Source organism: Notamacropus eugenii, chromosome 6 (genome assembly GCF_028372415.1).
Source record: "Notamacropus eugenii isolate mMacEug1 chromosome 6, mMacEug1.pri_v2, whole genome shotgun sequence".
NCBI classification, from domain to species: Eukaryota; Metazoa; Chordata; class Mammalia; order Diprotodontia; family Macropodidae; genus Notamacropus; species Notamacropus eugenii.
Genome location: NC_092877.1, coordinates 227,214,282 through 227,237,020, shown reverse-complemented (window position 1 = coordinate 227,237,020; position 22,739 = coordinate 227,214,282). Strand labels below are relative to the sequence as shown.

At 36.9% G+C, this 22,739-nt stretch overlaps 1 protein-coding gene across 1 annotated transcript in view; it reads left to right on the top strand.

Moving 5' to 3' along the window:
- Positions 1-22,739, top strand: part of UBAC2 (UBA domain containing 2) — a 270,773-nt gene that overhangs the window by 148,090 nt on the left and 99,944 nt on the right. Inside the window, exons 5-6 of the mRNA XM_072622052.1 lie at positions 3,054-3,177; positions 7,388-7,435. Of these exons, the coding sequence (XP_072478153.1) occupies positions 3,054-3,177; positions 7,388-7,435 (172 nt within the window). The remainder of the gene's footprint in view (positions 1-3,053; positions 3,178-7,387; positions 7,436-22,739) is intronic.

Here is a 22,739-nt window from a genome sequence, read left to right as displayed (position 1 = left end):
GGACAATGACTAATGCTGTGGTATTTTATAAAATTCTCTCTCTCTTCCCCCTCTCTCTTCCCTTCTGTGGGAAAACACAGCTAGTCTCAAATTTTAAGTGGTTTTTTTATGTTTGTTTGTTAAACAGATGTTCTGTGGTCTGCAGTTATTCATACATAGTATCTGAAATTTATTCATTTAGAATCTTCCAGTTTTTAATAATCTTAAACTTATTAGATTGAGGTATATGACATGAATTTTGGTCTTTAAGGTTCCTCTCCTTATGTTTATGTTTGCATTTGAAGTACAACCTCAAAAATTAATTCCACTTAACCATTCAGTGAATAAAGTCACAATCTGGTGAGTAATTTGCCATTGTGCGTAAGAAAAGAACCGCCTGAAGTAAGTTCCTCAGAGGATACATTCTGTGGTGGGAGATCTCAAGTGGAACTGGTTAACAAAAATAGAACTTTAATGTCATTGTACACAGTTAATATTTTGTGTACATTTAAAACCATACATTTTTAGCTTATTAGACATGTTCCTCTTTAAAAAACAAAAACAAGAAACTTCAGCCAAGCTACATTTTTACACATAAGTTAAAAGAAGACTTAATTATATTTATAAAGCATTGTCATTAACTTTATTAGTAATGTATTTAATCATTTAATAAAGAGATTTATATGATTGTGGTTTTGAATTGGGACAAAGTTTTGTTTTTGGGTTTTTTTGCATCAAACAGCTATTTAAATGAGATCTTTTTCTTGTGGAGTTCATTTTCACAGATAATTCTATTACAATGTCATATAATTAATATTCCATCTTTAGCTACAAACCAGGATTGTTAGGCCTTAACCACCTCATACATGATCAACAATAATCACCTAATGAACTCTCTTTCCTTTAGAATCAGTCAGTAAACATTTAAGTGTCTACTATGTGCTGGGCACTGTGTGCTAAGCTGTGGGGATACAAATGAAGATATTCCCTGCGCTCAAGAAGCTTAAAGGAAGCTCTGAAAGTAGGGGGGATGTGACTGGGGGAGGAGCACGTTGGGATGATCAGAGGAGTCCCAAGATCAGAAATGAGAAGATATTCTGAACTGAGTTCCTCCCCTTAAATAAGGATAGTGAAGTTCATGGCTCCACCTCCAGTGGGGGGTGGGGGGGTGCGGGGCGGGGCGGGGTAGAATACCAAGAATGACTTTGTCGGCTGAGGAGATTTTTTTGCCAATAATGAACTTCCTGGGACTTGGTGGAGAAAATCTGCGAAGTCCCAAAGGAGTACAACTAGGGGAGAAATGAGGACAAATGTAGGTCTACATTATCTAAAACTTCCAAACAATATGGATAATCTTTCTTAGGCATAATTTTGACCATTTCTTTCACCTCTTAGAAGCCACTTAAAGGGACTCCAGTTACGTTTGATGTAAAAGTAAAATGCAGACATTGATTACTTCCTTTCATTCATTTTTATCTATTCTTCCAGTCTTTTCTTCCATGGATTCCCCCTTTCTCAAACCAGCCAAACCCATTTACTATTCCCTATAAACAACATGTAATGTTAAGTGCGTACTATGTACATGGTGCCATACCAGCCTCGAGGGACATGAAAGCAAAGAAAAAGACAGTTTCTGTCCCTGAAATGACCTTACCTGTCCTTTTGTCCCAACCACCACCCATTTCCTCTTAAAAAAGTGTCTGACTCATCTTCATGCAAACTTTCTTCCTAAGTAACCCTGTTAGGTAGACTCTTAGTCCCTCCCATGATGCCACTAACCACTAAGAATTTGTGTTTTTGTCTTCTGTAAAGCTTCAGTTGGTTGTTTTATTTCCTGTGATCTTCTATATACTCACTTGTATTTGTTAAGCCCCTCTCATTAGATTTTGAACTCCTTAAAATCAGAGACTTTATAATCTGCTTTTGTGATTTCTCTCAAGGAGGACTCATTCCATGAGGATAAGGAAGTTTTATGTCTCAAGTACATCTGTCTACTCAAAATAAACCCAGTTTTAACAGAGAATGCTATGTAGTAGGATGAAGGCATTTAGCCATGTTTTAGGAGGGTAAGGTTAGCCAGCTACATGTGGCATCACAATAAAGCATTTTAAATTAGCTTTGTTAGAGGAGATAGTTATGTACTGCCAGTTGAAGTAGATACCCCGGTAATTATTTTAGAAATACCCTTCTGAAATTAGTTGGTGTCGTGGCAGGTTTTTTCCCAGTCATTTTAGGCACATTTTTTGAGGTGTTTATTCATTTCTTTAGCAGCTAAGTTGTGTGCACCTGGTCCCTGGAGTTGAGTAACCTAGCTCTTTTATTCAAATAGGATCTTGGGCGTAGTTTTCCGCTGTGTCTCTGCATTTTAATCTATTCATGCCATGGTCTAGGAACACCCAGCACAGTTTTTTACTAACTGTTTCTTTATACATCTGTGCATAAAATTCATGAGGTTAACGTAGGGAAGATGTGGGGGCAGTCTTTCACTTTGCTTGTCCTGGTACAAGGCATTTTATTTGAACGGGAGGAATTAATGGCAATTAATGAGAGGAATTTTATGGCAAGTAGAAAATACATCAGAAAAGCTGTGTTGAGTTCATAGTGCCTAAGTCACAGTTCTTTACCATACTTAAATCAGGTCATAGGATTGTCCCACTTAGAAGCATTGATCTCTTTGAGATTAAATTATTATGGATGTTAGCTACCACAAAACAAAGTTTCAAATACTTGTTTCTCTTTTCTTAATGAAAACAATTATCAATACATTTAGAAACTGTTCATTACCCTTTGCTAAAAATGCTATTTTTGAAGCTGTTCATTATTTTCTAATGGAAATAGTTTCTTGGGAGTGCTTGTACATACATGTAAACTTTAGATACACATAAAAGATGAGTTTTAAAATACAAAAATACAGTCTTAAGTATGGGAAATTAGCCTTTTAAAATAAATTTCTAGAAAAAATGTTGTGCTTATAATGCCTTTTAGAAATTGAGATGTTAATGATTTGGCAGAAAGTAATGTCAGTTCTTTATTTTTTTCCAAACATAGTAATCCACTTTTGTTTGTTTTCCTAGTCTCGGGCCTGTATTTGCTCTGTTTGTGCCATTTTACTGCTCCATTCCAAGAGTTCAAGTGACACAAATTCTGGGCCAGGTTTCCATCACAAACAAGACATTGATTTATGTATTGGGGCTACAGGTACAGTATGTGTTTTATGTTCATTTTTATTTTAACTACATCTTATTTCACATTTATCTTTCCCTATTTTAATCTCTGGAAAATAGAACCTTTCCGCATAACTTTGGCCTTATTAGCTGTGTTAGCTATGCGGAGTAGAAGTTACTGAAAAGGTGCCTCAGAGCATAATAGATGCTAGAAGCCTTTCATAGTCAGTAGCAATCTGATGATGGTTTTCTCTGTAATTGGATTATACACAGATACTTATGGAGTGCACTAATATGTTGAATGCTATCCAATATGATGTTCAAAAGAAAGCTTTCCATGAGGAACCTAGGTGTTCTTTACCAGTTTGAGCTTTCAGGTTTCTCAGAAAACTTTGCAAAGCTGCGTAACTTCTGTATTCACAAACGTGTTTTATGTCCATTCATTTTTCTTGTTTATTATCTTTAAATTTAAATGATGTCTTATGAAATACTTTAGAATACTCATCTAAATTCTCACTTCATTCGGAAACAAGAGGCTAATAGGGACAGGTCACTGAAGGAAATGGAGGGAATTAATCTCTTTTCCCCCTCATGTGACTTAATTACCCAAATAATGAAGCGTGTCTTCCTTACACCTTGGCTTCTATTCAGAAGGTTGTCCTGCCATCTTACTTGGTCTAAAATAACTTCATTTCAGAATGGTTCCAGTTTTCCATTCTTATCACTTGTCTCTTTTCTCGATCCTCTTGGATCATCTAAGGTTAAATGTTTTCTGTGCTGCCTTTTGCTATCATGTGTACCTTTGACTTTTGAACCTGAGGTTAATGTTTATGATTTTCTTTCCTCCTGTACTCCAGACTGGTGACTAACATTGCTTAAAAGGCGCTTCTGCCTATTGAAGCCTCCTCTCGAGTCCCTCTTAGGCTCTATCTGTTATCTGCACAGGCCTTCTCTTGTCACCTTCACAGCTTACTTTGCAGCTCTTCAGCTCCATGAATTCACTCCTTCTTAGCCTTTTCATTCTGATATAGCGAATAAAGCTCTGCTTTCCTATGTTAAATCATTAGATTTTTAGAAATCTAATGGGAAATAAATATATTAGCTAATTTATTCAATAGTAGTTTTTGTGTCCTGTGTGTTTTTTATATGTTTTCATATATATATATATATACACATACATATATAAATATACACATATATACATGTATTATATGTGTGTATACACACATGTGCATATATCTTATATAAGTGTATATGTATATGTATTTACACACACAGGCACATATAATAAACACATTTGCTGCTTTTGTTTTCTAGAATTCAAAGTTTTTCTTATGAAGATTATATCTCTTATTCATTCTGGAAAAAGAACCCTAATTGGTTCAAGAGTTATTCTAGTTGTATTCCTAAGAAGCAGTATGTTTCAGTATTTTAATACCAAGCATTATAGAAGGCAGTGTGACATAGGGGCTGTACTTGAAGTCATGAAGATTTGGGTTCACATTTTGCCTTTGACACCTCCTAGCCACATGACCCTTACCAAGGTACTTACGGAGACCCACATAGAAAGGATTCCTTATGTTGACAAAATCACAGATCTTCCACTTATTTCCATAATTATTACACAATACCTGTTAAAATTACATCCCTTGTAATTTCACAAAACACACTGTTGATCAATCAATTAATATATATATTTAATACCTGTTAAATATAGGATATTATACTGAGTGTAATATGGGGAAAAGGGGGAGTTGAAGGCAAGGCTTTCAAGGAATTCACAGTTGAGTTGGGTAGATAAAATCATCCTGGGATCATCCATTTAGAGCTCAAAGAAACCTCAGAGGTCATAGTTCAGCTCCTTCATTTAACAGATGAAGAAACTGAGGCCCAGAAAGGTACTTGCCTGAGGTCGCATCTACAGTAAGGGATGGAAATGGGATTCAAATCCAACCCTGACTAAGTACAGCACCCCTCCTCCCCTCACTACACTCCTTATTTACATGTATTCTGTTTGAGCAGAACCGTAGTTAAATTCAAGGCAGCTTGATAAATGCCGAAAGAGCAGCGAGAAGAACCATAGGAATTCGGAGGATGGAGAAATGTGCTGAGGGGCAGCATGTAGCAGAAAGCACACTAGCCTTGGTCTGACTGGAGCTGGATGGACTCCCTCATTTCTGCCTCTGTTCATTGTGTTACAGTGGGGAAGTAATTTAGTATCTCTGGGTGAGCTTCAGCTTACGTAGCTGGCTGTAAAATAGGGAGATATGACTTGATCTGTAAGAGCAGAGGTCATCTTTACCTAGGAGATGAGGGAAGTCAGAGCCAAAGAGAGGAGATGGTAAAGCTGAGGCGAATGACTTCAATTCACTATTCTTTCCATTAGGTCACATTGCTTTCCTCCTTCATTTTAATACTGAAGTATTAATTGATTGGAGAATAAGTTAAGATGCAAGAAAAATAGGCTTTAATAGAAAATAATAGTAAAATCATATGGCTGAAATTCAGCCAAATTATGTTAGCTCAGAAAATCATTTTTACACAGTTTTGAAAAAATTCCTCAATTTGTGAAAGCGTTTTCCATTTGACTCACTTTTATATAACAAAAACCATTAGCTTAATAGGAAATCAAAGGAAAGTTTATAGAAATGCATATGTAGGCTCTAGAGTCCTTCTATCTAAAATTAAGTCAACAAACGTAAAGTATTAATTGTATGGGAAGTCTCATGGTAGGCACAGAGGAAAATACAAGAGAAGTATAAAATATGGCCCTGACTTCAAGGAGCTTTCACTGTAATTAGATCAACATGCTTTGTGTAAACACCTGAAAATTTAAACAGTGTAAGAGATGAAGAGTTGAGTAATAACAGTATAAAAGCTATTGCCAAATTGTGTAAGATTCATTGTACCTTGTACGTAGTTAGTACTTAGTAATACTTCTAATGGAATTGCACATGGCCTCCCTCTATATTTGTCTTTTTTTCTTGATGTTTTTGAGAAAGAAGCCTAGAAAAATGTCTTCCCTGTGTAATTCTCACGCCTACTTACTACTTTCTTTTTTTTTGAAACCAAAACTTTGCCAGCTGAACAGTCTTGTTCTTGGTAGATCAGAAAGAGGACTGTATTTAAACTTGTAGTCAGGTGCTTGCTGAGAGCTGACAATCACTCTTCCACAAGGAGGGGAGATATACTGGGAGAAAATTAGGTGATATAACAAATGAAAGAGCAATTAAAATACATTTGAAAAATAATCACTTTTCTGTCTCTACTCTGACATTTCTCACCCTTTATCTACTAATACATTAAGTTCCTCTGTTTCCCATATGCCTCTGGACTAGATGACATCTAAGATTTCTGAGACTGTATGATCCAGGTTAGTGAATGAAACTGCTATAAAGCAGTTCCTGGGCCTTTCTTTCCTCTCTGAAATCAAAACTGTTTAAAGACTCTAAGAGGCAGCTTGAAGTGAAAAGGCAATCCTAAATGTAAATACTAGCTTTCAAATCACAGATTTTCTCCTTCTCTTTCCATGCTGGGAAGTCTCACTGCAGATTTTCTTTATAGGTAGAAGGTTTGGGAAATGTCAGGCGTAAAAAGAAAGTAATTGTGAGACCTAGGTTGCCTAGAATTTACTTTGCCTCTGTTCTTTGGAAATTTAGGATAAAAATCTTGGTGAATAATGAAGTGCCTTCATTAGAGCAGTAAACTAAAGACCTTTATGCATTCAGAATTCTCACTTCCCCCATTTTAGAATGAAAAAACAAGTGAAAAGGGAGAGAAATTATATAGATATATCTTAAGATCAAATACTGTTTAGTCAGTGCAGTAGACAAGAACAATAAGCAGTTTCACTTAAGGATACTGTTTATTCTTTGGTAGGCAAAGCCAATTACTTTTAAAAAGTATTTTGTTTTAATTAAAACCATTAGTCCCCATGCATAAATAAAAGTTTGCATTTGTTTTCATTAATATGTTAAAATTTCACACGTCTTGTACTTCAGAAAAGGGACCCAGGCTCAACCAACACTTTCTTGTGTGAGGATCAAAGAATAAGGTCTTTCTAAAGCCCAAGACATTATTCTAAACTAATAAAACAGCAGTTCAGTAGTTTGCTTATTACTATTCTCTGATGCAGCACATGTAATGAAAATAGTTTTCATTACATTAAAATTGGACCTTTAAAAAGTAAGTTTATAATATACAGTTGAATTTCTTTTAAAATTAGTACTTTTTTTCTTTTATAGCTTTTAACCTCTGGTACCTATATTTGGGTTGTAGCCACAAGTGGTCTGGTAAGTGTTTAATTTTCTTTTAATAATTTTCTTGCCTATAAAACTATCTTAGGAAAAGTGAATATCTGAAATTATTTTCACCTTTGCATAAAATGATCTAATTTATCTTCATGCTTTTTACATGTCAGCTTTTTAAAGACAAATTTTTATTTATGTCTTTTGTTTTTACCTTGTTTTCTCCTTATATCTTTCCCCTTGTATCCCTCCCAAGAGAATATCCCATATGACAGGTAATTTTTCCCATCAACTTTCAGCTCAAATCTAATTCTTCAAGTTATTGCAATTGTAGATTCTGTAAAGTCTAAAAACACTGGGTTTTAACCGGAACATTAAGTGGACTTGAATGTATATAGTCAGCTTTCCAGATGACTAAAATAAAAAACCGAACAATAAGTGAAAATCCTTAATTTTTGAGGCATAACACTAAAGAAGTTACATATTCATGCCATAATAAGAATGACTAGCATTTATATCGCACTTCAAGGTTTGCAAAGTGCGTCATAAATCTTATCTCATATTTTTCATGTACTCCTTTTTGCTGCCAAAACTGTAGTCTTGCTACACAACATAAAAACTCAAGAGTGACCTAGATGTCTGTAACCAACCTAAGGTGTTCACTACTTGAAAATGTTTGTTAAAAGATCCCATATTTCATCTCAATTTTCCAGATAATTCCAACGAGAGTTGATAGTGGATTTTTTGTTGTTTCTTTTTAAGTAGTCAGTAAGACCACAAAAGTATTTGAATTAGTAGTAGGGAAGGAGCGGTGGGAAAGGAAAATGAAGAAGTTAGTTTCACTAAATATACAGAGGTTTTTCGTTTTTTTAAAGAAGACATAGTCATATAGAGGAAAAACATGAGGGTAGTAGGAAAGTCAGATGGGTTGAAAGATTACAGAAGTCTCCTCATTGTTTATGACCAGACAGGAGGAGCGGGAAGAGTGAGCAGTATGGGAGGAATCAGGATGACTCACTCCATGCACTGACTCTCCTTAACATGCCAGAATGGTTTGGTTTTTTTTTCAGGCAATAAGACCATGTCCTATAACAGTAGCTGTAATAAAATATCATATACATTTCTTATTTTATATTATTTGCACCCTTGATGGGATTCCTGATAAGGAGCATGAAATTGTATCTTGTCCTTCACATATGGCAATTTCAAACTCCTGAGTAACTTTGAAAAATAAATTCTTCCAGCCCACCTAATCATGAGTTTCTGAGAGAAAGCAATCTAAGAAAATTTGTGGAATGTCTAGTCCAGTATGTATCATAAAGGGATAGAACGTGAAAATTGCACATGCTACCTAAGAAGTTTTAAACTCTTTTTAAAGAGGCTTGTGAGCACTGATTTCAGAGCCCTCAGCCTGATTTCCTTTGTGAATGACAAGGGAATCTTTCCATTCCTTTCCTATTTCCATAGGGACCCTTGTTTTCTCTAGCATACTTTTTGTTCCTTCATCCCTGAGTCCCACTCCTTCCTAAAATTACTCTTTAATTCACTGAATATCCAGTGCCATGTATGTATATTTTTTTGTATTGCCTAGATTTCCCATTACCCCTACTTTTAAAGAGCCTCATATCAAATAATTTTTATTAAGAGAGAGAAAAGGAAAAGAGGAGGAAAATGTAAAATTCTGCAATATCAATCAGTACAGTAAAGTTCTATTCCGAATGGACCTACCACACCTGCATAGTAGCAGACGGGGTTGTCTTCTAATATCTCGTCTTTGGGGCCATGTTTGTTCTTTATCATTGATTTGTGGTAGGGTGAATAAAGTGCTGAATGAGAACTCAGGCTGACCTGACTCAAAGCCAGCCTCTGTGTGACTATGGGCAAGGTATTGGACCTCTGTCTACCTGAATTTCCTCCATTATAAAATGGTGATAATAATATTATCTACTCTGCAGCATTGTTGTGAGGATTATAGGAGAATAATAGTTGTAGAGCTCATAGCACAGGTGCCTAATATATACTTCTTCCCTTTCTCTCTTCCCCTTCCTTTCTCTTCTTAAACATAGAAAAGTCATGGAACTTTCTAGTGGGTTTGATCCTGAACTGCTTGCCATAACACCCACCATAAAATGGCCTGGAACCCCATTGGGAGAACTGAGGCCTATCTGGAGTATTTGTTGTCCATAGGTCCTGGGTTGACTCAATCATTCAGAACTGGAAGTTGACCTTATGAAGCAATTTGCTAAAGCCTATGTTAGTCTAATCCAATGCTAATTCGAATAACTGGGATAACTAGCTTTATTGAGTTAACGTTGGCAGGTCCTTAATAAATCTATTGGCACTAGCAGTAAGAGTATACCGCTTTAAAAATGAAAGTTAAAGTCATTATTTTCTCTACTATGTTCTTTTTTTTTTTTTTTTAATGTCCTAGCAATCAAATTTAAGGTGCAAGAATTCAAATGAGTAAGAATTGAGAATGATGGCATACTTTTTTTCTTTTTTGCATTAGTTTGCTATCTTTTAGTAGGCAAGTCCTTCTTTTAGGATCTATATCAATCATTTTTCTAAGATACTCCTTTTCTACTAGTTATATTTTTCATGTTTATCTATGATTATGTATATTTTTCTTATCTGAAATGCAAATGCTGCAATCTCAGCCCCCTATTTCATTGTTTCTAGTATAAAAATAGCTATTTTAGTGAAAAAGAAAGTAGATCAAATTCTATAAACGTTTTAGTATGATTCCAGATGAATCAAGGGTGCTGAAAAAGTTTCAGTGCAGAAATAAATTTCCTTGACTCTAAAATTTTCATCTTGTATGTGGATTTGTTCAAGAAATATTTTTGGTAGCCTTTCAAATGATTGATGTTATTGATCATTCCATGAATGACAATTATTAATGTCTGCTTTGTCTTAATAAAGTCTAAAATCTACATTTAATTTATCACTTTGGAGCTTTGTCTAGAGAATTCTGATTTAAGATAGCCAGTGCAATTTGGTAATACTTAGTTCCGGGTGATTATATGAGGAAATAAAAATTCAGTGTGAAAAAAGTGGTCCTTGAGATACTGAACAGTGTCTGAAATATTACAAGCCACAGTATTCCTGCTCCAGATTTCTCTTGCACAACACAGTTTCTCCTCCCGTATGTGACTAGTAACTTCCCTTTTTGTGTACTAAAGAAATAGAAATGAAGATTGGGGTTTGGGGGAAATCTTAAAAAACCTACTGATAATATTTTACTTTTTAGCTTTAAGAAATGAAAATGCAAATGACATAAGCTTGTCGCATTTGTTAAGAGAGGACTTCAGAACTAATGGGGTGGAGTTTGTGTGTGTGTGTATGTTTGTGGGTATATAAAGATATATATATATATATATATATATATATATATATACACACACACACAGACACACATGAAGATATATGAAATATTTTTTAGGCAGAAACATAAAACATGAGTCATGTATCTACTACCATAGAAACCAAAAGATTCACTGCTACTTTCTCTTAAAATTGGGCAACTTTGGGATCATTTTAGTTAAATATTTCCTTCCCCGGCTAGCTTTATTTTTTCCCATAGATGTGTCACTCATCTTTCCTTATCTATAAATATATTTTTTCAGTATATAATGTTTAAGCCCCTCTGATTGAAAGAGGAGGTTGGTGAATTGCATCACTATTTTACTAAGCAGGAGTCCACTTTCTGTCTTTAACAACAACTGAAGAAAGAATGGAAGCTCAATAATTCTTTAGAATTGAAGGAGAACATGGTTTTCATCTCAGCCAGAGTAATAATGGACTGGTTTCCCTTAGGAATACTGTCACTCTCTAGTTATGCACTCAATCAGTGAGATTTTAGCTCCTACATGAAAAAGGATAAAGGGAACTTTGGTTGCCATCAAGGACTGCTGTTGAGTTTGCTCATATGTGCTAACTACAAATCTTTTTTACCCAATTCTTCCTTTTGTAGTTCTAGGTTTGATGTGATTTTCTACTTCTTTTCCTTTACAGTGTTCCATGTTGGAAATATATCTGCCCTTATATTAGTTGTGAAGTTATAATTGAAAAGCTTGGTTATTGTATATAATAGCATGCTTTAGTCAGGCAGGTGGTTCAAGTTTTTTAGATTCAATTGTTAGTGTTACCTAATTTGCCTATGTTAATGGACCCCCTGTTATTTTCTTTAAGGAGAGAAGTACAGAAATTGCAGCCATTTTTCATAAACATAAAACTTCACTGCCTTTATTGAAAGATTTTTCTCTCTCTAAATAGTCATTTATTTTGTATTGTATTCTCTATTCCTTAAAAACTTCATTCTTTAGAGTTTTACTGGGCTCTATAGTGTTATTTTAAAAATTTGAAGATGTCATCTACTTCTTCATTTTCTGTATTGTTTTAAGATCATAATAATGATTCATTACCATGGAGATGTGGTTTATATTTACCGTAGGAGCCCTGGGACTTGGATTTTAAAAAACAAATAAAGTGATTTGGTACTGATGTTGTTGTCACTGAATGTTCTCACTGTGTGGTTATTAGCATCAGAATTCCCAAATTCCTTTTTGAAAATAATCGAAAGGGGACAACCAGTCCTCAAAATCTCTTGCTGAAGGTTGTGTTTTATTTTTTCATCTTAATCCTAAATAGACTAATAAAAATGTTGCATTTTTTTAGAAGTAGTATATAGTTCATCCAGAGGACAGCAATCAGCATAGTGAAGCATCTTAAATCTTTGTCACATGAGGATATTTTAAGGATCTGGGAGTGTGTTGCCTGGAGAAGAGAAAACTCAGTGAACATGATAGCTGTTTTCAAAGTGGTTGATGCATTCCCTGCCTGATGGGGTTACCAGCCTTTCCTGGTCTTTGTTACTGGTTCGTCATCCATATTATATCTCTCTTAATTGTGGATGTTCCTCAGAGCTCTGTCCCAGGCTCTCCTCTTGCTTTAAATGCTTTAGAAGAGCCGTGTAGGGAAGGACCATTCCCCTTTTGCCTTAGCACATTGCCTGGCACATAGTGAACACTTAATAAATGCTTGTTGAATTGACTTGATTACTTATAGATCTTATCTATCCAAGCCCATTCTCTCTTCTAAACTTTTCATTCTGTTATCAGGAGCAGACTGTTGGACTTTTTGAACTTATCCTAGAGACATCTCAATGTTGACTTGTCTAAAATATAATTTGCTCTTTTCCCTAAAGCCTCTACCCCTATTCTAAACTTCTCTAGTTTTGTTAAAGAAACTCTCCTTTCAGGCACCTGGTTTCATAACCTTGGTATTATTCTCAGCTTCCCACCATCCCTCACCCTACATATCTAGTCAGTTACCAAATCTTGACTTCTACCTTCACAAAAAGTCCCTCAAATCTCGCTTCTCCTTCTCTCTAGCCATCACTTCAGTTTAGGCCCTCATCATGGTGATGGTGGTTGATCCTTCATTCTTGAAGAAGGCCAATAACCTTATGAAGGAGATATCTTGACTTGGTTGTCTATGAATTTAAGTGAGACAGAGCTGGGCAAAGTCACCAGCCTCATTCTCACCTCCAGTCACTGAAGTTTAGTGGCAAGACAAAAGTGTTAAATATGTGGCTCTCATATAGCCCCACAACACTCGCTAGTGCAGCCTGAACCAGATTAAAATGTAGTTCCTATCTGATTTTAATGTTTTGATATATTAGTACAAAATGTACATATGTGTGATTTTCTAAGGCAGTATGTAGCCTGCAAGAATTCTTATGGATGGTTTAGTGATCCATGTTTCTCTTTCAGTTTGACACCATTGACCTAGACTATTCCAGTGGCCTCCTAATTAAGCTTCCTGCCACCATCCTGTCCCCCTCTGCTCCATCCTCAGCACAGCTGGCAAAGTAGTGTTCCTTAAATGCCGAGCTGACTTCCACTCCCCTCCTACGTAAATTCTGCCTGTAGGATAAAATATAAATTCCTCTGTGTAGCTTTTAAGGCTCTTTATGACTTGGCTCCAACCTACAATCCAGCCATATTGGTGTTTTGTTTTGTTTTTCTGTTCTTAACACACAGTTTCATTTCCTTTTTCCTTACTTTTGCATTGGTCATCCCTACACCTGGAAAGAAGTCCCTTTTCCCTGCTGTCTCATTGAGTCCCTCTCTTCCTTTGAGATGCAGCTTAAATATCACCTTCTTTTCTAATTCCCTCAGATTTAATTTACCCATAGCCCTCAAACTTATCTGGTTAAGTCAACAAGAACTTATTATTTACCTTGTTTTTATTCTTTATATACTTCCATGTGTACACATTGTCTCTCCTTCTAGAACATAAGCTCCTTAAAAGTGGGAATTGTCTATTTTATTCTTTGTTCTGTATCCCTAGTGCTGTGTGGTGCCCAGCACACAACAGCTGATTCATAAATGCTTGTTGATCAGTTATGTCAAGGACAGATTATGTTTGTTCTCTTTGGTCTCCAAGGACAGAATGGGGAGCAGTGAGTGAGTGGAAGCTATAAAGAGACAATTTGAGACTTGGCATCAGGAAGAATTTCCCAACAATTAGAGCAATCCAAAAGTGACTTATCATGTCTTGAGAGGCTATAGGTATCCCTTCATTGGAAGTGTTCAAGCAGAGGCTGATACCTCTCAGATATGTTGTACCTAGTTCTTTTTAATTATGGGTTGGACCAGGTGACTACTTCCAGCTCTAAAACTCTTCAAAATAAATTGATTGCCTTTAAACCACCAGAGAGTAGTCTAATTAGACTTACCAGCAAATTACTGAAACTTGATATTAAAATCCAGTTAAATTGAGCAAACTGATATTGTGAGGAACAGAAAAGTATCCTGCCATATATCAATCATTTTGGGTGGCATGTATGTACATGATGCACTGATTTGTGATTTCAGTCAATGTAGGAAACTCCTTCTGCCAGAGCAATTAGGCAACTCTTCTGCACGTTAAAGTCTTACAGAGCTGCCCTGGGCACTGAAAGGTTAAGTCACTTGCCCAGAGTTCCATAGTTAGTATAGGTCAGAGGATGAACTTGAATTCTGGTTTCCCTTACTGTTGTGCTGGCTTTCTCTCCACTTTCTCAGTGTATAAAACCCTGTGGAAAAAGCAGAAGATAAGAGGTGACATCGTCATCATTTACCCAAATTCCCATAAGACTGCGTAAAAGTGGAGGCAGTATTTCTCTGCCCCACTCCCTTCTCCCATGCATTGCATAGTGCCCAACATGCTCAGAGCATAGACCTAAGTGTAAAATAACGTCAGTCATTTATGGCTTCCAAAGTGCTTTTGTTACAGTGACTTCCTGAGGTAAGTAAAGCACATGTGATTATTCTGTTTTTATAGATGAGGAAATTGAGGTCCAGAAAAAAATAAATGGCTTGGCTTGAGATCACATGGCTAAAAGCAGCAGAGCCAAGATTTACACCCAAACCTCCTGCCGTTTCTCTAACACTAGAATTGGGACACAGTGGCTAGTATCCAAATCTTATCTACTGGGTGTTTGGATGAATGAGTGAAAGCATGAATGAATAAAGAAACATTTAGTAAGTGTTTCCCCATGGGCCAGGCACTGTGCTACATACAAATACAACAGCCCTTGCCTTCCAGGAGTTTATTTTCTAACAAGAAGTGTTGGCCCCGAAAGGGTGACAAGAATGGTGAGTGGAGCATGAGAGCATCTGATTGACAGCCCCTTTGCAGAAGCAATGGCAGTATTATGTTCCTCAGGGTTCCTGGAGTGAGGAATTGACAGCAAGGTGGGGGGAAGCTAAACGCATCTTGGGGGTGACCAGAGTGGAAGGGAGTGTAGACACACATCTGTGTGGTCCCTGCTGTATTCCAGGCACTGTGCACAGCTCTGTACAATGTTACCTTGTTGGATCCTCACAAGAGCTCTGTGAAGCAAGTGCTGTTATTCCCATTTTACAGTTGAAGAAAAAGAGGCAGATGGGATATGTTGATCCTCTAGTTTAACCATGTTAACTTTGTGTTGTCTCTTACTCTTTGAATCCATTTTCCCCTTACCCTATCACTGCTTATGCCTTTCAAAACCTAATCTTCAATTACAACAATCTCCTGCCTTCTTCATTCCTGCTGGTTGGAAGACACGCAACTATACTGCCTGGAACATACCTACATAATCTCCATTGGACCCTCATTGCTGAACAATAATGCTCCAATGCTTCTTTGATTGCCTACTTCTTGCATTCCATACAGCTTCTGTTCCATCTTCAAACCAGCTCCTCGCCTGTCCCTCTTGCCAGCTGACTTCAATTCATACTTAACCAAGACTATGGAAGCTGTCTGATAGGACCTTCCTCATGTCCTTTATCTTATGCCTCAAAAGCCCTCATTCTCCCACCCCACATTCTCTCCTTTGCTCCAGCCTCTGATGAACAAATCATCTTTTTCCTTACCCAGGTCATTTCTGTTCTTGATCCTTTTAATATATTTCCTCTGTTAACCTGAAAACTTTGTTAAGAAAAGGCAACAGGCTGAATGCATACATTTTATGATTTAATTAATTAATTGATCAATTCCCTATTAAAGACAACGGTAACATAATGCATTATGGAGCCAGAAATGTTCTGGCTACCCAGTGCAGAAATCTTCTGGCTTATATACATTTTGCCGTGAGAAAGGAACTCTCCTAGTTGAACAAATCATAAATTTAGTAAGACAAGACAATTAACAAAGCAATGTCAGTCAAGTCTTGAGATTCTAAGCTGGGTAAACATATGTCCCAGGTGGTAAGGAAATCCCACCACTAGTAAGTGGCAGGCTTCCTGCCCCAAACAGGTAACTGATGCAGGAAAGGGCAAACAATGTTCAATAGAAACCCAGGATGCCTATTTTTTCTTTACCACTAATATGCCATAACATAGTATGTGTCTATAGATAATAAGATACAAAGGAAAGTCCCATTATTCAAGATATGTCATAGGTTAAAGGTCTCCCAAGGAGTGCAGAGTCAGCTTTGGCTGGCTTTTGCTGACATAGGAAGAGGCACTCTCTGAGTTTACTTCAGAGAGAACAAAGAGATTATTCCAAAATTTTATATTAAACATTATCACCTCCCATGTCCTCTAAGGATCTTGCTGCTTCCATACCTACATTTCTTCCTTCCTCATTCTTTCTTGGCTGGCTTCTTTCTTGCTATCTCCCCTGTGCTCAAGAACCTTTCACTTGAGGCCACCATTCCCTCAATCTATTATCTTGTGTCTCCTCTCGTTGTTTCTACTCACCTCCCACTCACTTTTTAACAACCTTGCAATCTGGCTTTTAGTCCAACTACCTGTCTGAGATTCATTTTTTCAGTTATTAGTGATCCCTTTTAAAGTATTTAAATTTTTTTCTTTTTTTCCCCTACAACTTATCATCAAGAAACCTTTTGAAGTATATGTAGAGAACAAAAAAAAATTATTGCATCCAAAACTGTAAACTTCTTTTTCCCTGTGTACAGTATCCTCTTGAAAAGCATATATTAAATTGAACATGGTAATAACAAAATTCCCATTTGTATCCTCTTCTAAACTTGTTTGTTTTCTTCTGTAGTTAACTCACAACAGCCCCTGCCCCCCCATAGAAGGGCTCCTATGTGCTAAATCCAGTGTCTTCCTTAATGTCTTTATAATATTTAACGCCATCCTGTCTCCTCGTTATTTTCTCCTTGGATTTCCATATTTCTTTCTCTTGGTTCTTTCCATATTATTTCTTTCCACTATCTTTTGCTGCATTCATTATCAACCTTGTACTTTTCCCCTACATCTGATTATTTACTAGGACCCTGTGGTGTGTGTTCTCTCTCTACACTCTTGATCTTGGTGAACTTGGTAGGTTCCCTTAGATTCAGTTATCAGCTGTAGGTAGGGGTAGATCAACAAGCATTTATTAAGCACTTATTATGTGCCAGGCACTGTGATAAGGATATAAACACAAACAATCAAGACAATCCCTGCCCCTAAGGAGCTTACATTTTAACAAAGGAAGACAACACAAAGGGAAATTGAAAAGAATGTGGGAGGGACCGAGGAGGAGGAGGGAGCATGGCATGGTATTGAGATGACTGGGAAGTGGCATGGGAACCTGGCTTTGAGACAGCTGGTAGTTTTTCAGAGGTGTAGTCTAGAGTTCCAGTGGTAGAGAAGATGGAGGTGATGAATCAAGTAGCAGCTGTAGGAAGTGGAGATGGTTGGGAAGTTGTCCAGTGACTCCCAGGTATATGCCCATCCCCAGTCTCTCTCTTAAGCTCACCGGCATCATCAGCTGCCTGGGCAGCCTGTAGGTATTTCAGTACAAATCCAAAATGAAGTTCATTATATTCCCATTCCTCCTGTTGATCATGTCATCACGTATAGTCATTTAGGTTCACAACCACATTACTCCCTTCCCTCACACTCAAGAATCCATTCATGTTGGCCTAATAGCTCTTCTACACACAATAGTCCATCTGCATGCCTTTGTATTGGCTACCCACTGTTCCTCACCGCCCCAGGACCTGGAATGTGCCACCTTCTCATGCATAACACTGAGAATCCCTAATTTCCTTCAAATCTCAGCTCAGGTGCCACCTATAGGAAGCCTTTCCTAAAGTGCTAGTGCACCCCCTCCAAAAACTACCCTGTGTTCACTTTGTATAGGGGCAGCCAGGTGGCATAGTGGATAGAGCTCCTGGCCTGGAGTCAGGAATAATCATCCTCCTGAGTTCAAAACTGGCCTCAGACACTTACTAATAACTGTGTGACCCTGGGCAAGTCGCTTAACTCTCTTTGCCTCAGTTTCCTCATATGTAAAATGAGCTTGAGATGGAAATGGTAAACTGCTCCATTATCTTTGCCAAGAAAATCCCAAATGGAGTCATAAAGGGTTGGACAAGCTAAAATGACTGTAAAACCACAAAATTCACTTTGTATACATTATCTATATATTTATATATGGTTCATGTGGTTTCCTTCATTAGAACATAAACTCCTCAACGGCAAGGTCTGTTTCACTTTTGTCTTTGTACCCCCAGCATTAACCATGCTGTTTGGCACATGTTAAAGTCTCCATGAATGCTTGTTGATGGATTGATGGGCTTCATCCTGCAGCATTCTTCCCCCTTATCTTCATACTGGTCACTTGTCTAGTCTTGTGGCTTCTACCTTTATAAAACCTCTGGTATCTCTTCTCTGTACTCTCACCATATCCACCCTGCTTCGTTGCTCATAATTTCTTGTCTGTGCTAATTGACCTTTACTTGGTCTCCCACCTCTATTCTCACCATCTAATCAGCCCTGCTGCCATATTGGCATCACAGACAAGAGTTCTGTACCTGGAATAGGGAGGAAGACCTGGATTTAAGTGTCCCTGCGGACACTATGTGACCCTGAGCAAGTTACTTAGCTTCTCTTTTCTCATCTGTGAAATGGGGCATAGAACTCAGTGATCTCAGAGTCTCTAGATCTTTTTGATCCTGTGACCATATCACTTCCTTGCTCAAGAAGCTTAAAGTGATTCCCTGTTGGCTCTAGGAAAAAATACAGATAGTATTTAAAATTCCAAGCTGCTTTTCTGTGCTGATTCTGTGTTGCTCTTCTTCATGAGGTGCTCTGCATGGTCTCCCGTCTCTGTGCTGTCCCTCCATCAGCCCTGCTCAGAGGCAGCCCTTCTCGATCCACTCTTCTACTAGCCCTCTTTCCCAAAAGTCAACTTAGGGTTTACTTTATACATAGTTTACATTTATTTACTTAGGAAATGTTTTCCACATGAGTTGTTTGATTTTTTTCTCTGTTCCTAGCACGGTACCTGGAGCACAGTAGGTACTTAATAAATGGTTGATAAAATGAGTTGTACTTTTCAAATGAGGATTGGAGGAGATAGCCTCTGAAGTCCTTCCAGCTGAGATTCTCTTTGTTCCCATGTGAATGGGATAATAATGATAATAAATTTAAATAATCCTTGACAAGTACTAGATGGAATGATTTTACTTGAGAAAAGATCTGAGGGGTTTAGCAGACCACAAGCTCAGTTATATATCCTCAGTGTGATATAGTTTTTAAAAAACCAATTTAATCTTGGGTTTTATTAAATGAAGCATAACTTTCAAAAACAAAGAAATAATTATGCAGTGGTGCTCTGTCCTGATCAGGGCACCTCTGAAGTAGTGTGTTCAGTTCTGAGTGCTCCATTTTAGAAGGATGCTGATTAGCCGGAGTTTGAACAAATAGTATCACCTGAGGCCTCGCTGAAAGAAAAGTGTGCATATATACCATGGATGTGTTTAGTCTGTACAGGGTTGGCCAGGGGGACACAGTAGTTGTCTTAGAGATGTTCCGAGGGCTTTTGTATCAAAAGAGGATTAGACCACATTGACACAGAACTTGATGAAAGTTGCAAAGAAGTGAATTTAGACTTGGAACAAGAAAACACTTCCTGGCAGGAAATGTTATCCAAAAGTGGAGTGGGTTGTTTGTGGAGGGAGTTAGTTTCCTTTCACTGACTCTTCAGTTGAAGCCCAGTTAAGTCATAAAGGGCTTCTTCAGTTACGAGTTGGACCAAATGGCCTATGATGACTTTTTAGGCAGCTAAGTGGATAGAATGCTGGGCCTGGAGTCAGGAAGGCTCTGAGTTCAAATCCTGCCTCAGATACAATCTGTGTGAACCTGCGTCACAGGTTCCTCATCTGTGCCATGGAAATGATAATAGCACTTAACTCCCAGAGTTGTTATGAGGATAAGATGAGGTAGTTTCTGTAAAGCCCTTAGCACAGCCTCTGACACATGGTAGATCTGCATAAGTGTTAGCTATCACTATTAATATCATTATTGTTAATATCATCATTACTTTCTAACTCATAGCATTGAAAACCAGAAGGTGCCTCAGAGGTCATCAGATTCAGGGCTTACCAACCTTTTTCAGTTCCTTTAGCAAATCTTTCTTACTCTTTATCTAAAATGAAATAGAAAATAAATTTCTAGAGTTTACTAGAAGTATGCACATGAGAAATAAAATACAGAGATTGATTTCTCATTAAAAAATTACTGCATTGACAAGTTTTTCATACCCTCTGGGGGGGTGCAGATAACTCAAATTAGGAACCCTGATCTAGACCAACCTTTTTCATTTTACAGATGAGGAAACTGAAACTCAAAAAGGTTAAAAGATTTGTCCAAGTTCATACTGGGAATGAGAATAATGGTGATCCCTTTTTTGAGATAAGGAAGAGGAGGGATAATTTTGTGTAATTTACCACATAAAGTTATTGTGAAACTTCAATTCCCAACAAATAAAGTTTGAAGGGTAAGGTTTATGGCGATGAGACAGGATCACACACAATTGCAGGATCACACACATGATTTACATCAAGGAGGGACTTTTAGAGGCATTCTAGTGCAACACCTTATTTTTAGATAAGACTGAGATCCAGAGATATTAATTTAGTGACTTATCCAAGGGTCACACAGGTAGAATTTGAACTAAGCTCCTCCAAAACCAGTGCTCTCTGATACCTCACTGAATTTTATTGACTTCTTTTCTGTCAGTTTTAAAGGGAAAATGTATTTTTAAAATAATGTCTTAAAGAGAATGAAACTTTGAAATCTGTTTAAATAATTCAAGAATTTATCTCTGGTCAAAGATATAAAGCTAAGAAGAAAAGGATGAAAACATTGTCAACAGAAAATTCAGGTATGAGTGTTCATTATAGATCACAAAAAAAGAGACTAAATGGCAGTTGTACCACAGAGAATTTTCCTACAGATTCTTATCCTTATGTAGATGAAAGACTTCATATCAAAGTTTTACTTATCTCTTTAGCCAGATGTTGCTTTTAATGTTTAAAAAAATGTGAGTGTCCAATGTCTTTTTCTCTTTGGGGTGATGAATATATGAATAAGGAGATCTCGAGTGTTTTTGTTTTTAATGCTTTTTAAGAACCTAGGACATCAAGAAACTCAGTACAACTTAATGTCCAGAAATTTGATATTTTAATTATCTTGTCATTTTTATTTCTAACAATATTATTAATGTAGTTAGAGGGTGTGTGTGTGTGTGTGTGTGTGTGTGTGTGTGTGTGTGTGTGTGTGTATTTGGTCTGCTCACAATCTGTTTCTTTGTATTGTGATAATTCACAGAAATATGTATAATTCTGAAAGCCAAATTTGTTATAGCTCACCTTACATACGACCAGGCTGCCTCCTTTTATGACCATACATATCTTGAATTTTATCTTTGTTGCCGTATTTATTATGCACTCAGCACAATACGCTTAATTCCATCCTGCATCTTTCCATTACTCACAGTTGTCTTGTTTGTAGATTGCACTTCTACATTTTTCAGAGCTTTGAATTTGAGAGAGATTGGTAGGTGTTAAACGGAGTTAATAGAGTGTTAGCCTCAGATGTTACTAGTATACTCCTTCCCAGTATAATAACAAATGCAAGAGATAGGTTATAAGATCCACTGGGACATATCCAGTAGTTTTCCATCCAGTGTAAGTAAGCCCTTCAGTTACAACTGGGGAGAGCCACTGTGGCACTTTCCCTAAAAAGTTCTCCCAGGAGCCAAAGAGCACAGAGAGGACATCACTGCACCCCCTCTTGACCAGCTCAGCCAAAAATTCTGTCTTCAAATCAGACTACAGAGCTGCCAACCATACCCATACATCTGATGTTAAAGTTTCTCAGAATCAACCAGTAGAAACAACTGAAAAAACATACAGGAAGCTACAGAACAGACTGGAAAGTTTACAAAATCTGATAGATTTATGAATAAAAAAAAAAGCAAAATCTTCAGTGATCAGGAATCAAGGAAAAGGAATCAAAAAAATGAAAGACCAAGAGAAGCTGCTTCTGAAAGGAACCATCCCTTGCTTCATTTTTATGTGTGGACTAAGTCTAATTAACCGTCGTGTTAAGAATGTATATTATTCTGTCTGTGAAAGTTAATTAAAAAATCAGTCAAGAGAAAAAGAATATACATACTATATATATATCATAAAAACTGAAAAGTCTTAGTAGAAAGTTATTATATTCTTTGAACAAAAAAAAGTAATAGGTGTTTTTTGTTTTGTTTTTTAATCACCTGAGCTCTTTAAAATCCATGCCACAGTTTTTTGCGATTTATTCTAAGATACTTATTTTCCCTGTGCCTCAGAGTCTTTGTAAAAGCAAATTGGACTAAATAACTTCTAAGTAATTTCCAGCTCTAAATCTACGAATATAATTCCTGTGAGTGCAGAATAGCATTACACATTAAGATTTTATTAAGCAAATGCTCATTTTGTTAAACCCCTTTTTCCTTCTTTAGAAGGAAATGGTTATCATATAGGGGTTGAGAGAGCTCAGCCTCTTTAAAGCAATTGTTTATTAAGCCCCTAACACAT